Here is a 16,542-nt window from a genome sequence, read left to right as displayed (position 1 = left end):
TTCTGTTGGTGAAGCTTGTATCTACAGCTCCTTGTCTCTTCTTTTGGTTTTCTATATCCAGGGTTGTTTCCATGTGTTCTTTCTTGATTGCTTCTATTTCCATTTTTAATTCCTTCATCTGTTTGATTGTGTTTTCCTGGAATTCTTTCAGGGATTTTTGCCATTCCTCTCTGTAGGCCTCTACTTGTTTATTAATGATTTCCTGTGTTTCCCTAAGTGTGTTCATGTCTTTCTTGAAGTCCTCCAGCATCATGATCTAATATGATTTTGAAACTAGATCTTGCTTTTCTGGTGTGTTTGGATATTCCATGTTTGTTTTGGCGGGAGAATTGGGCTCCGATGATGGCATGCAGTCTTGGTTTCTGTTGCTTGGGTTCCTGCGCTTGCCTCTCGCCATCAGATTATCTCTAGTGTTACTTTGTTCTGCTATTTCTGACAGTGGCTAGACTGACCTATAAGCCTGTGTGTCAGGAGTGCTGTAGACCTGTTTTCCTCTCTTTCAGTCAGTTATGGGGACAGTGTGTTCTGCTTTCCGGCGTGTAGTTTTTCCTCTCTACAGGTCTTCAGCTGTTCCTGTGGGCCTGTGTCTTGAATTCACCAGGCAGCTTTCTTGCAGCAGAAAAGTTGGTCTTACCTGTGGTCCCGAGGCTCAGGTTCGCTCGTGGGGTGCTGCCCAGGGGCTCTCTGCAGCGGCAGCAACCAGGAAGACCTGTGCCGCCCCTTCCGGGAGCTTCAGTGCACCAGGGTTCCAGATGGTCTTTGGCTTTTTCCTCTGGCGTCCGAGATGTGTGTGCAGGGAGCAGTCTCTTCTGGTTTCCCAGGCTTGTCTGCCTCTCTGAAGGTTTAGCTCTCCCTCCCACGGGATTTGGGTGCAGAGAACTGTTTATCCGGTCTGTTTCTTTCAGGTTCCGGCGGTGTCTCAGGCGCAGAAGTCCTGCCGCTCCTGGGCCCTCCCCCACGGGAGCCCAGAGGCCTTATACAGTTTCCTCTTGGGCCAGGGATGTGGGCAGGGGTGAGCAGTGTTGGTGGTCTCTTCCCGCTCTGCAGCCTCAGGAGTGCCCACCTGACCAGGCGGTTGGGTCTCTCTCTCACCGGGTCTGGGAGCAGAGAGCTGCTGCGGGCCGGGATCCGCGGGTGTGGGACTTCCGGTAAACACAGACCGTGCCTCCTAGAGAAATTCTGCTTCCGTGTCCCAAGCTCACCAGGCAGCTTTCTTGCAGCAGAAAATTTGGTCTTACCTGTGGTCCTACTTCAGACACATCTGCAGGAGTCATAGCAGGCTTCTTAAGCTTTTCCTTGTGACCCTTTCTCCAGAGAGTTCATTATGCATCCTCCAGCAAACGGGTATGTTAATCAGGTGTAAAATCCACCATCTATTGATAATAAACCATAAATTTTCCCTACTGTACTTTTACCATCCAGTTACCAATAGTGCCTGTTCCTGGAATCTCACCAAAGTTGCCAAACTTTTGGTTTTTTACTACCTACTGAGTCAAAAATGAGTTGTATTTCATGAAGAATATTTTTTGGAACTTTGTAGACCAGGCTAGCTTCAAACTCAGAGATCTACCTGCCTCTGCATTAAGGGCTGGGATTAAAGGTGTGTGCCAAGAGCCACCGCCTACCTGTGAATACTTTAAAATCTACATTCTGCAGATAAAGAAATTAAGCCTCTCTGGGCGTGGTGACTCCCCCGTTAGTCCCAGAACTTGAGAGGCAGATGCAGGCAGGAAATCTCTGTAAATCTGAGGCCAGCCTGGTTTCCTTAATGAGATTTAAATAGCAAGTTGGACATGGAGCTAGACATGCATATTTCTAAGTCAATTAATCTTTGTAGCAATGTCTTGAAGTAGGCACTAATCCTAATTCTGTAACCCCAACAGAGAAGTAAGTGATCTAGCCTTGGATTTATGCCCAGATATGACCCCAAACACTGCATAGCTCTGTCAACACCTGCTATTAAATGAAACAACCAAAGTCAGGATGCAGCCAAGGCGGGGCAGGGATGTGGCTGGGGCACACAGCCACATGTGTCACCTGTCCCTGCCTTACAGAGCCTCTCACTGCCCATTTCTACAATAAAGCAACTTTAAGACTCAACAAAAACTGGTCAAATCACCAAAAAAATCCTGACTTTAGGGAAAAGGAAAAAAACATAACCACTAACAGCCCATCAGGTAAGGTAAAAACAGAAAACCATGCAGCTAACACACTTGAATGTGCATTCGGAATGAACTGCAATGGTGACCAACAAATGGAAACTGTTCAATGCATGCTAGGCCAGTGCAAAGCATGCACACTGCCTCATTTAATCACCATCAGTCACACACACACACACACACACACACACACACACACACACACACACACACCGGGAATGCTGCAGTTAGGCTCATTTTACAGATGACCCAAGTGGAAACAGAAAAGTATCTCAGTTAGGATTGCCATAATCATGGCAACTGACTAGCCTGAGCTGTAAGATCCTCGACTGCCCGTGTTCTTCACTCCTACAGAACCTTCTAGAACTGTCTCTTTTTAATTATTTATATAGCAGCAGTATCTAACAATACTCTATGGGGTAATAATAAGTTTGGTATGAAACAGTGTATCTAACTAAAGCAGACTCTTGAGTGTCTGGTCAAAATCCAGTTTGCATTGTGCTGGGTGTAGTCCCCTGGGCATCAGCAGCCCCTCTGTACTCTCACAGGCCCAGGGTACTTTCCTACTGCACCAGCGCTCTCTAGATATTCACCATGACTCCTCCCTATGAGAATGACAGCAAGCATTTCAGAGGTGCATTCTTGATTTCAATGGAATGTGACTGTTGACTGAAGCTAGCACTCTAGCATTCATATTTAATTGGGGGAGGTGCTATTGTTACCTTAAATGCCTAGGGAGCCCACCACCTCTTATTAGAACCATAACTGCTGGTTTGACATTGCATTGCTTCAAGCTAGAGAACAAACTGTGGCTTTAGTCCACTAAAGTGCTATGGATCTTCCTCAGATAGATATCACCCAGGGCCTAATTTTTTTTTTTTTTATTTAGTATTCTGTGTTGTGGATGTTCTGCCTGCATGACTGTCTGTGCGTTATATAAATAACCAGTGCCTGGGGCCAGGAGAGGGCACTCGATCTGTTGGAACTGTAGTTGCAACTAGTTGTGATTCCCCATGTGGGTGCTAAGAATTATACTTGGATCTTCTGGAAGAACAGCTATTACTCTTAACCACTGAGCTATCTCTCTGACCCCCTAGATTATTTTTTTAATATCAGCCAGCATAAACAATACAAGCCCTTTTTTTTCCTATCATTTACCCAACCTAATGGTCCTGCTGCCAACCTCTCTGTTTCCCATATTCAGCCACACTGTTCAATCTGTAAACAACTCTCCTTGAGTCTCCATCTTGTCTCAGGGTATTCCTACCCCTGAAGCGTTTCACTTCATTCAGTTCCTCAGTGTTTGCTCTCACAACTACCCCTGCTGTCCAAAGCTCTGGACAGTTTCTCCTAGGGTTTCTGGCTGGGAGCCTCTGTGCATCTAACACTGTTATAGTCAATTTTCTTCTCCACCCATTCTTACCATTATCTTTCTTCTCTCCAAAGTCCACAAGCAAGATCTAACACCCGAAGCCTTCAGCTCCCTCAACCCACTTTTCACCAACCTTTTCTACTTCACATTGGTCACTTTCTCCCTGGACATTGTCACAAACAGAACCATTACACTTCCCAAATCATGAATTCAAACATGGCCCTGTCTGACCACACCTCCCATCTCTCCAGTTTCTTTCCCATTATTCACCAGCAAACGCTCACCTCAGAGACCTCCGAGCCGCTGGCTCCTCTGCGTTCCTCATCATTCTTTCTGGCTCCCTCCTATCTTCACTTTGTTACTTAGTAAATACTGGCTGAGGAAATGAATCCTTGAGTACTAGGGACCCATCATTAAGGACCATCACTAAGTCCCATAATGCATAAGTCCCATAATGCACTTCTTCCTCTACACTATGATGCACCCACTACCCCTAAGCAGCCATCCTGTCTTTCCCAAACTATTAAATAAAGTTCTCAAACAGTGCGCTGGCAGAAGGAACTTTCAAGTTAGATGTTTAATAATCTACCAGTTCTTATTAGTAGATAAAGAAAAAAATGAACAACATAGCTGTAAAAGTAGCATGCTCTGGTACTCATCAAACTCCTCAGTTCAGCCTGTACCAAGCACGGCCTCCGCACTCTGTCTTCTGGCCACATTAGGTCCTCTTGTTCTAACACAGCACACTGCAGGATTCAAGTTCTTCATATCTGCTACCATTCAGAACACACCATCTTCCTTTCCTTTCACACCAACTAATCTCAATTAGTTGATTTCTACTCACTGTTCCTACATCAACTCAACTATTACTTCTTCAGGAATCTATCGCTAACCCATAAGCCTTCTGTTTCATCACCCTGATTTGTCCTTTGAAGCACTTACTACAGTGTATAAGGAATAACCACATTGGTTTTTACTCTTAACTGTGAGAGATCCGTAAAGCCAGGAACCAAGCCTGTTTGCTCACCACTTGTCTCCTCAGTACAGTGTCCAAGACACAGCCATACTCTACAAACGTTTGAAATGAATGGTGATTCTCATCCTCGACTGTGAAGTTTTATAACATCTGTAATATTGTAATATACCTCTGAAGATTATGACTCAGTGAGTTGGTAGTCTATACAAGATCCTAGTTTTTTTTATCAGCTCTCTGCATGGCTGCAATGCCCAATCAGACCAACTAGCTGAGATGGACTGTTCACGAAGTCATAGACCACTATAACCAAAGCAGCATGAAATCATTGGCTTTAGGATCCTCGCTTTAGGGAAGAGAAAACTGGTTCCTAACTGATATTTTGTTGCTGCTGCTGCTGTTGTTGTTGTTGTTGTTGTTGTTGTTGTTGTTGTTGTTGTTGTTATAACACACTACACATCTACATTGGTCTTTTAGTTTTCCTTTCTAAAGTCATTTAATGTCTTACTTTACATGACAACCTAAAGCACTTTCACTGAAAAACTACATGGTTTAATCACAATAAAAAATACATTATTTGCAATCTACATAAAGATCTGAAAGGACAGTGATCAATTACAACACACATAATCAGTAACACTTCCCACACTTCCTTATCATAGAGGGGGTTTTCAAACTTCAAAATCTTGTCCTTGGCTTTCCAGGAAACACCAATTCTAAAGTGTACAACAGCTTTATTTCTCATATTGAATAATGTGAAACAAATGTTCCTCAGTAAATGTCAACATTTACTTCCTTAAATGCTATGGTAGAAACAATATGTTTAAGGAATCAAAGAAGAATAAAGACCACTGTCTTTCCATTTCATAAATGGCTACAAGATCCCAAAAATTTTAAATGCCTGACTTGGGAGCCAGCTAGAGCTTAAACACTCCAAGGTACTTTAATTTCGTATTAGTTATCTTGCCCAGGCAAGGTTAAGAGAATTTCATAGAAATACAAATAGCCCTGAAATAATCATGCTGGTTCTGTTCTTTGATTTAACAAACATTTTATTCAAGATCAAGTAAATGCAAGGTTCTGTTATGCTGGGTAACAGCAAAGTAAGCATTGTCAAGGTGCAACAAAAGTTACACTTGCTGTAAGAAAAAACATAAGGGGACCCGGCATGATGGTTTCAAGCTTCTTTAGGATCAGTTACCCTAAAAAGAAACCGCCTATAAGGAAGCAAACCGACTGTGCAGATGGTGCCAACGTTAGGGAAGAGATTTGTTAATTAACCCTCAACCATCTGGTCCTTTGCTCACAAGTATGCACCCTCCTATGAACTTTTTCTTCAATCAGGCACTACTGTGACAGACACCACGAGTATGTGGCCAGGAAGCCGTCAGTGAAGAAAGCTGACAAGTTACTGGTACTTGTTTCCCGAGAGCTGGGTGAAGCTCAAGAGACAAACAGGTTAAAGGAGCAAGCGCTGTGAAGAAAGCCGGGATGGAAGGGAGTAACATTGCGTGTCCAGATCGCCTCATCACCACCACCCTGAGGCTCCTCATTAATACCTAAACTACTAATATTCTGAAAACTGGCATTTCTCCCTGCCTACCACACAAACGTTCTTTAAGGAACGGAGAAGGTTAAATGTAGGGGCTCGCACTCAGAGTCTTCAGTCTAAGAAGCAGGAGTGAGTCCTCCGGAGCACTGAGTAAGCCACAGATTGGAGCAGCGTGCGACACAACTGTCCAGAGGCGACTGTGGTGTGGCAGGATCTACATCCACACAAAGGCCCCCGCCCACCCCACCCCGAGGCCCGGGGAGAGCCAGCTGCGGGCTGAATGTAATGACAGAGGGACCAAGGCCCGCGCAGCCTGGCCTCTCGCTGCAGCCGCTCGTTCCCGCCGACTCCCAGGGTCCCGGCTGCCCGGAGCGCAGAGGCCTGCGCACCGCCTGGTACACACAACCTGGCCGGGGAGAAGGGCACGCTTATGCCGCAGTAGCCACGTGCACAGCCAGCGTCCACTCCCCTGGGAAGTAGTCCACGAGAACACTCACCCCAGCGCCTCCAAGGTGTCCAGAACGTCCCCCTCCATGCTAGTTTCGGGCCCGAGCTCTGGCCCTCTCATGGTCGTTTGGCCCAAAGCTGTTCGTCACTCTAAAAATCCCGCCGGAAACCAGCGTCATCACGCCAAGGTTCCGGGACTCGTAGCCGTGGCGACCGAGCAGGAGCCTATGAGAAGCAGGCCTAGAAACAGTCCCTGCTTGGTGCAATTTATAAGCTGCATTTGCAACAACAGACTTAAAAAAAAAAAAAAATGAAAAATAAGCAACTCTGTGTTAGGTCTAATCCACGCGTTGAAGTCACTCTTTTTTAATACCATGATTCTACTCTAGGTGTTGAACACGACCTCACCTTAGATTTTTAAATTTTGTTTATGGTGCACGGTGTCAGGTGTGTGTCGGTGCTCTGGAAACCAGCAGAGGGCAACAGATCAAGTCCTCTGGAAGAGCAGCCACATTCTTAACCAATGAGCCAACTTTACAGTCACCCATACACATACATCTTGCTTTTTATAACAAAAAGTCCAAAAGGAGACTATAATTATCTCCAACTAGAAAGTAACAGGAAATCTATATAAACAAACTCATTGAGCCAATACATGTGCCAGTGCTCTAGTAAGAAGAGATCTTGCGTATCATTTCATCATGAATATAGAACCAAACAAGTGAGTTGTGTTCATCTGTCTGCAGCATCACCTCAAATACATATTCAAGATTTTGTGTTATGTGGCTGGTCATATATGAATATATTAGCAACAAAAGGTAGAGATCTAGATGCAGTAGAAACATCAGTGAGAAATGAAAGCAAGGCCACCACATGCCTTTAATCCCAGCACCCAGGAGGCAGATGTATCTCCCGACTTCAAGGTTAGTCTATACAATGAGCAACAGGCCGGCCAGAGCTATAAAGTGAGACACTGTCTCACAAAACAAACAGCTAAACCGGGGGGGGGGGGGGGGTAAAAACAAAATAAAGACATCTTCTGAGTCGCATAAATTATTTCCAGCAGATTCATGTCAAAAGAAACCTCAGGGTTATTTGAGTGAAAAAAAAATACTGACAGATGAGAACACAGGAGTGTAAAAAGCAATGAAAAGTACTCCTAGAAAGAGCAAAGTGAAATAAATATTGGCTGTTCAGAACAGCAAGTGTAATGTCTTGTAAAATTTGAAATGTAGGACACCGCCGGAACCTGAGGGAAACAGACCGGATAAACAGTTCTCTGCACCCAAATCCCGTGGGAGGGAGAGCTGAATCTTCAGAGAGGCAGACAAGCCTGGGAAACCAGAAGAGACTGCTCTCTGCACACACATCTCGGACGCCAGAGGAAAAAGCCAAAGACCATCTGGAACCCTGGTGCACTGAAGCTCCCGGAAACGGCGGCACAGGTCTTCCTGGTTGCTGCCGCTGCAGAGAGCCCGTGGGCAGCACCCCATGAGCGAACTTGAGCCCCGGGACCACAGGTAAGACCAACTTTTCTGCTGCAAGAAAGCTGCCTGGTGAACTCAAGACACAGGCCCACAGGAACAGCTGAAGACCTGTAGAGAGGAAAAACTACATGCCGGAAAGCAGAACACTCTGTCCCCATAACTGACTGAAAGAGAGGAAAACAGGTCTACAGCACTCCTGACACACAGGCTTATAGGACAGTCTAGCCACTGTCAGAAATAGCAGAACAAAGTAACACTAGAGATAATCTGATGGTGAGAGGCAAGCGCAGGAACCCAAGCAACAGGAACCAAGACTACATGGCACCATCAGAGCCCAATTCTCCCATCAAAACAAACATGGAATATCCAAACACACCAGAAAAGCAAGATCTAGTTTCAAAATCATTTTTGATCATGATGCTGGAGGACTTCAAGAAAGACGTGAAGAACTCCCTTAGAGAACAAGTAGAAGCCTACAGAGAGGAATCACAAAAATGCCTGAAAGAATCGCAAAAATCCCTGAAAGAATTCCAGGAAAACATAAATAAACAAGTAGAAGCCCATAGAGAGGACACACAAAAATCCCTGAAAGAATTCCAGGAAAACATAAATAAACAAGTAGAAGCCCATAGAGAGGAAACACAAAAATCCCTGAAAGAATTCCAGGAAAACACAATCAAACAGTTGAAGGAATTAAAAATGGAAATAGAAGCAATCAACAAAGAACACATGGAAACAACCCTGGATATAGAAAACCAAAAGAAGAGACAAGGAGCTGTAGATACAAGCTTCACCAACAGAATACAAGAGATGGAAGAGAGAATCTCAGGAGCAGAAGATTCCATAGAAATCATTGACTCAACTGTCAAAGATAATGTAAAGTGGAAAAAGCTACTGGTCCAAAACATACAGGAAATCCAGGACTCAATGAGAAGATCAAACCTAAGGATAATAGGTATAGAAGAGAGTGAAGACTCCCAGCTCAAAGGACCAGTAAATATCTTCAACAAAATCATAGAAGAAAACTTCCCTAACCTAAAAAAAGAGATACCCATAGACATACAAGAAGCCTACAGAACTCCAAATAGATTGGACCAGAAAAGAAACACCTCCCGTCACATAATTGTCAAAACACCAAACGCACAAAATAAAGAAAGAATATTAAAAGCAGTAAGGGAAAAAGGTCAAGTAACATATAAAGGGAGACCTATCAGAATCACACCAGACTTCTCGCCAGAAACTATGAAGGCCAGAAGATCCTGGACTGATGTCATACAGACCCTAAGAGAACACAAATGCCAGCCCAGGTTACTGTATCCAGCAAAACTCTCAATTAACATTGATGGAGAAACCAAGATATTCCATGACAAAACCAAATTTACACAATATCTTTCTACAAATCCAGCACTACAAAGGATAATAAATGGTAAAGCCCAACATAAGGAGGCAAGCTATACCCTAGAAGAAGCAAGAAACTAATCGTCTTGGCAACATAACAAAGAGAATGAAAGCACACAAACATAACCTCACATCCAAATATGAATATAACGGGAAGCAATAATCACTATTCCTTAATATCTCTCAATATCAATGGCCTCAACTCCCCAATAAAAAGACATAGATTAACAAACTGGATACGCAACGAGGACCCTGCATTCTGCTGCCTACAGGAAACACACCTCAGACACAAAGACAGACACTACCTCAGAGTGAAAGGCTGGAAAACAACTTTCCAAGCAAATGGTCAGAAGAAGCAAGCTGGAGTAGCCATTCTAATATCAAATAAAATCAATTTCCAACGAAAAGTCATCAAAAAAGATAAGGAAGGACACTTCATATTCATCAAAGGAAAAATCCACCAAGATGAACTCTCAATCCTAAATATCTATGCCCCAAATACAAGGGCACCTACATACGTAAAAGAAACCTTACTAAAGCTCAAAACACACATTGCACATCACATAATAATAGTGGGAGATTGATTTCACCACCCCACTCTCATCAATGGACAGATCATGGAAACAGAAATTAAACAGTGATGTCGACAGACTAAGAGAAGTCATGAGCCAAATGGACTTAACGGATATTTATAGAACATTCTATCCTAAAGCAAAAGGATATACCTTCTTCTCAGCTCCTCATGGTACTTTCTCCAAAATTGACCATATAATTGGTCAAAAAACGGGCCTCAACAGGTACAGAAAGATAGAAATAATCCCATGCGTGCTATCGGACCACCACGGCCTAAAACTGGTCTTCAATAACAATAAGGGAAGAATGCCCACATATACGTGGAAATTGAACAATGCTCTACTCAATGATAACCTGGTCAAGGAAGAAATAAAGAAAGAAATTAAAAACTTTTTAGAATTTAATGAAAATGAAGATACAACATACCCAAACTTATGGGACACAATGAAAGCTGTGCTAAGAGGAAAACTCATAGCGCTGAGTGCCTGCAGAAACAGGAAAGAGCATATGTCAGCAGGTTGACAGCACACCTAAAAGCTCTAGAACAAAAAGAAGCAAATACACCCAGGAGGAGTAGAAGGCAGGAAATAATCAAACTCAGAGCTGAAATCAACCAAGTAGAAACAAAAAGGACCATAGAAAGAATCAACAGAACCAAAAGTTGGTTCTTTGAGAAAATCAACAAGATAGATAAACCCTTAGCCAGACTAACGAGAGGACACAGAGAGTGCATCCAAATTAACAAAATCAGAAATGAAAAGGGAGACATAACTACAGATTCAGAGGAAATTCAAAAAATCATCAGATCTTACTATAAAAACCTATATTCAACAAAACTTGAAAATCTTCAGGAAATGGACAATTTCCTAGACAGATACCAGGTATCGAAGTTAAATCAGGAACAGATAAACCAGTTAAACAACCCCATAACTCCTAAGGAAATAGAAGCAGTCATTAAAGGTCTCCCAACCAAAAAGAGCCCAGGTCCAGACGGGTTTAGTGCAGAATTCTATCAAACCTTCATAGAAGACCTCATACCAATATTATCCAAACTATTCCACATAATTGAAACAGATGGAGCACTACCGAATTCCTTCTACGAAGCCACAATTACTCTTATACCTAAACCACACAAAGACACAACAAAGAAAGAGAACTTCAGACCAATTTCCCTTATGAATATCGATGCAAAAATACTCAATAAAATTCTGGCAAACCGAATTCAAGAGCACATCAAAACAATCATCCACCATGATCAAGTAGGCTTCATCCCAGGCATGCAGGGATGGTTTAATATACGGAAAACCATCAACGTGATCCATTATATAAACAAACTGAAAGAACAGAACCACATGATTATTTCATTAGATGCTGAGAAAACATTTGACAAAATTTAACACCCCTTCATGATAAAAGTCCTGGAAAGAATAGGAATTCAAGGCCCATACCTAAACATAGTAAAAGCCATATACAGCAAACCAGTTGCTAACATTAAACTAAATGGAGAGAAACTTGAAGCAATCCCACTAAAATCAGGGACTAGACAAGGCTGCCCACTCTCTCCCTACTTATTCAATATAGTTCTTGAAGTTCTAGCCAGAGCAATCAGACAACAAGAGGAGATCAAGGGGATACAGATTGGAAAAGAAGAGGTCAAAATATCACTATTTGCAGATGACATGATAGTATATTTAAGTGATCCCAAAAGTTCCAACAGTGAACTACTAAAGCTGATAAACAACTTCAGCAAAGTGGCTGGCTATAAAATTAACTCAAATAAATCAGTTGCCTTCCTCTATACAAAAGAGAAACAAGCCGAGAGAGAAATTAGGGAAACGACACCCTTCATAATAGACCCAAATAATATAAAGTACCTCGGTGTGACTTTAACCAAGCAAGTAAAAGATCTGTACAATAAGAACTTCAAGACACTGAGGAAAGAAATTGAAGAAGACCTCAGAAGATGGAAAGATCTCCCATGCTCATGGATTGGCAGGATTAATATAGTAAAAATGGCCATTTTACCAAAAGCAATCTACAGATTCAATGCAATCCCCATCAAAATACCAATCCATTTCTTCAAAGAGTTAGACAGAACAATTTGCAAATTCATCTGGAATAACAAAAAACCCAGGATAGCTAAAGCTATCCTCAACAATAAAAGGACTTCAGGGGGAATCACTATCCCTGAACTCAAGCAGTATTACAGAGCAATAGTGATAAAAACTGCATGGTATTGGTACAGAGACAGACAGATAGACCAATGGAATAGAATTGAAGACCCAGAAATGAACCCACACACCTATGGTTACTTGATTTTTGACAAAGGAGCCAAAACCATCCAATGGAAAAAAGATAGCATTTTCAGCAAATGGTGCTGGTTCAACTGGAGGGCAACATGTAGAAGAATGCAGATCGATCCATGCTTATCACCCTGTACAAAGCTTAAGTCCAAGTGGATCAAGGACCTCCACATCAAACCAGACACACTCAAACTAATAGAAGAAAAACTAGGGAAGCATCTGGAACACATGGGCACTGGAAAAAATTTCCTGAACAAAACACCAATGGCTTATGCTCTAAGATCAAGAATCGACAAATGGGATCTCATAAAACTGCAAAGCTTCTGTAAGGCAAAGGACACTGTGGTTAGGACAAAACGGCAACCAACAGATTGGGAAAAGATCTTTACCAATCCTACAACAGATAGAGGCCTTATATCCAAAATATACAAAGAACTCAAGAAGTTAGACCGCAGGGAAACAAATAACCCTATTAAAAAATGGGGTTCAGAGCTAAACAAAGAATTCACAGCTGAGGAATGCCGAATGGCTGAGAAACACCTAAAGAAATGTTCAACATCTTTAGTCATAAGGGAAATGCAAATCAAAACAACCCTGAGATTTCACCTCACACCAGTGAGAATGGCTAAGATCAAAAACTCAGGTGACAGCAGATGCTGGCGAGGCTGTGGAGAAAGAGGAACACTCCTCCATTGTTGGTGGGATTGCAGACTGGTAAAACCATTCTGGAAATCAGTCTGGAGGTTCCTCAGAAAATTGGACATTGAACTGCCTGAGGATCCAGCTATACCTCTCTTGGGCATATACCCAAAAGATGCCTCAACATATAAAAGAGACACGTGCTCCACTATGTTCATCGCAGCCTTATTTATAATAGCCAGAAACTGGAAAGAACCCAGATGCCCTTCAACAGAGGAATGGATACAGAAAATGTGGTACATCTACACAATGGAATATTACTCAGCTATCAAAAACAACGAGTTTATGAAATTCGTAGGCAAATGGTTGGAACTGGAAAATATCATCCTGAGTGAGCTAACCCAATCACAGAAAGACATACATGGTATGCACTCATTGATAAGTGGCTATTAGCCCAAATGCTTGAATTACCCTAGATCCCTAGAACAAACGAAACTCAAGACGGATGATCAAAATGTGAATGCTTCACTCCTTCTTTAAATGAGGAAAAAGAATGCCCTTGGCAGGGAATAGAGAGGCAAAGATTAACACAGAGACTGAAGGAACACCCATTCAGAGCCTGCCCCACATGTGGCCCATACATATACAGCCACCCAATTAGACAAGATGGATGAAGCAAAGAAGTGCAGACCGACAGGAGCCGGATGTAGATCGCTCCTGAGAGACACAGCCAGAATACAGCAAATACAGAGGCGAATGCCAGCAGCAAACCACTGAACTGAGAATAGGTCCCCCGTTGAAGGAATCAGAGAAAGAACTGGAAGAGCTTGAAGGGGCTCGAGACCCCAAAAGTACAACAATGTCAAGCAACCAGAGCTTCCAGGGACTAAGCCACTACCTAAAGACTATACATGGACTGACCCTGGACTCTGACCCCATAGGTAGCAATGAATATCCTAGTAAGAGCACCAGTGGAAGGGGAAGCCCTGGGTCCTGCTAAGACTGAACCCCCAGTGAACTAGACTATGGGGGGAGGGCGGCAATGGGGGGAGGGTTGGGAGGGGAACACCCATAAGGAAGGGGAGGGGGGAGGGGGATGTTTGCCCGGAAACCGGGAAAGGGAATAACACTTGAAATGTATATAAGAAATACTCAAGTTAATAAAAAAAATATAAAAAAAATTTGAAATGTAGGGTTGGAAGGAAGGGTTAGCAAATAAAATTAATGAATTACAGAATTTACCCATTTCCAAGAAGTGATAAAGTAATTTATGGTAGTAAATCAAGATTACACACTATCATTATTAATGTATTTAGTAAAAGAAAGACATCAAACATAACGAAGAGAGAACAATGCAAAATATTATAAAGAGGAGGCAAAGTGGAAAATAAAATGTTAAAACATGATTTAAGATAGCTGGATTTAAGATAGCTAGCAACATTAATGTTGGAAAAATTGTTAGAGCAATTAAGTACTGTGGAGAGAGATAAGCTGGAAGATCTCATTATTATTTTTGAAGTGAAGGGAACAGAAACCTGAAATAATCATAAATGATTGCTTCACATGTGACATCAAATTTTTTAAATTCACAGCACAAATAAAATCCAAGGAAGTGTTTGATGAGAAGACTTGAATACTATCTCTGAAGAGGCTCATGGCATGTGCTATAGAGCAGTGTGATGTAGCCACTGCCTCATCAAAAGTTACATTCATTTTTCTCTTCAATCATCCTGTGACCACTTTGATCAATAGAATAGAGTAGAATATAGTAGGAATGATGATGAGCCAATCAAGTATAGTCTTTAAATAGTTGGTCTTGTGTGTGTGTGAATGGAATGCCTCCTCTAAAAACTCAATCACTGGACTGAGATTTTGGAGCCACATGTAGAGACCACGTATCGATATACTATTTGGTGAATCCCGATAATATTCCAGGACTGGTCATTTCCAGCAGAGGCATCAGAGGATCAGCTACAGTCCCAGGCAAGAGATGCCAGTATTTAAGTAAGCAAATCTTAAGCAAAAACCATCAGCTGAGCCCAATCAACTCTTAATCAAAGAGATAATGAAACATTGTTATTTGAACTACTCGGCTTTGGGCTTGGTTATTCTGCGGCAATATTGTAATGGCTATTCCTAGTTGTCAGTTTGACTTTATCTGGAATGAATCCAGAATTGGAAGAATCACCTGCGATCTAGATCTTGAGGCTGGAGGACACAAGTTTCTGACCTGGATCTTGGTCTGGAGATCTTGAGACATAGAAACTATGAAAAGATTAGGCCCAGGAACACCTTTAATCCCAAGAAACTAAGGCAAGGAAATCGCTGAATTCAAGGTCAGCCTGGGACAGAACAAGCCCCAGATCCAGGTGTGGTGGTACACAACTTTAATCTGGACCACACCTTGTGTTGGAGACCTACATAAGGACTTTGGAAGAAGAAGATTCACTCTTCTTTGACACACGCACTTACTTGCCAGCACATCTGTGGGACCTACTTCTACAGAAGAGCAGCTCAAACAAGTAGCCTTGTGGGACTGAGCAACTACTAGATTCTTGGACTTCCCATTTACAACTGACCATTGTTTGGGAGTTGGACTACAGACTGTAACTCATCATAATAAATTCCCTCTGTGACACTAGAGAACCCGGACGAATACAAGTATATAACTAAAACAATGGTCTTCTGTGTGATAATTCAGGATCTGAAATTCTTTTATGGCTCTGTGGTTTGTTGGACACCTGGCAACAGAGTTCCTTCTAAAAAGATATGGAGAGTGTACATGATTATGCAGATAGTTGCATAGTGAAACTTAGAAGATAGTACATTATCCTGTCAATACTGTATAGATAAGACTCGATTATATTTACCTATGTTCAAGTGTCTTAGCTAGGGTTTCTATTGTTACGATGAAACACCAGGACCAATAAAGCAAGTTAGGGAAGAAAGGATTTATTTGGCTGTTCATCATTGAAGGAAATCAGGACAGAACTCAGACAGGGCAGAAACCTGGAGGCAGCATCTGATGCAGAGACCACGGATGGGCTTCATTCCCATGGTTTCTTCCGTCTGCTTTCTTATAGAACCCAGGACCACCAGCCCAGGGATGGAACTATCTGCAATGGGCTGGGCCCTCCCCCATCAATCATTAATTAATAAAATGCCTCACAGCTGGATCTTCTGAAGGCTGCATCTCTGTTGAGGTTACTGTCATTCAGTTAACCCTAGTTTGTTGTCAAGTTAACATACAATGAGCCAGCCCAACTGACCCCTTGTCAACTTGACACACAAGCACATACATCACTATTAACCCATACCTTTCTTTTCTTACTTTATCCCCCAAGATCTTGCATTCTAAAGATAAGTGATTTTTAAAAGTCCCACAGTCTTTACATATTCAAACACATTAAAATCCCAGTCTCTTCAAAACACTCAATCTCTCATTTTAAAAGCTCAAAGTCTTTCAGCTGTGGGCTCCTGTAAAAATCAAAATTGAATTAAATATTTTCTTCAAGAGATTAAAAACCAGGGCCCAGACAAAATCTGAGTCAAGCAAAACCAAACCCCAACGGCATAAGTAACTAGGTGTCCAATTACCTGGGACTCACTCTTGATCTTCTGGACTCCATCTGGCAGTGT

General features: G+C 42.3%; 1 protein-coding gene across 1 annotated transcript in view; it reads right to left on the bottom strand.

Moving 5' to 3' along the window:
* Positions 1-6,653, bottom strand: part of Fam98b (family with sequence similarity 98, member B) — a 29,449-nt gene extending 22,796 nt beyond the window's left edge. Inside the window, exon 1 of the mRNA NM_001401945.1 lies at positions 6,554-6,653. Coding sequence (NP_001388874.1) covers positions 6,554-6,624 — 71 coding nt within the window. The 5' untranslated portion in view covers positions 6,625-6,653. The remainder of the gene's footprint in view (positions 1-6,553) is intronic.
* Between the last annotated feature and the right edge of the window lie 9,889 nt (positions 6,654-16,542).

This window comes from Rattus norvegicus, chromosome 3 (assembly GCF_036323735.1).
Source record: "Rattus norvegicus strain BN/NHsdMcwi chromosome 3, GRCr8, whole genome shotgun sequence".
In the NCBI taxonomy this organism is placed as follows: Eukaryota; Metazoa; Chordata; class Mammalia; order Rodentia; family Muridae; genus Rattus; species Rattus norvegicus.
The sequence above is the reverse complement of the archived record's forward strand: the minus strand, read 5'-3'. Positions and strand labels throughout refer to the sequence as shown.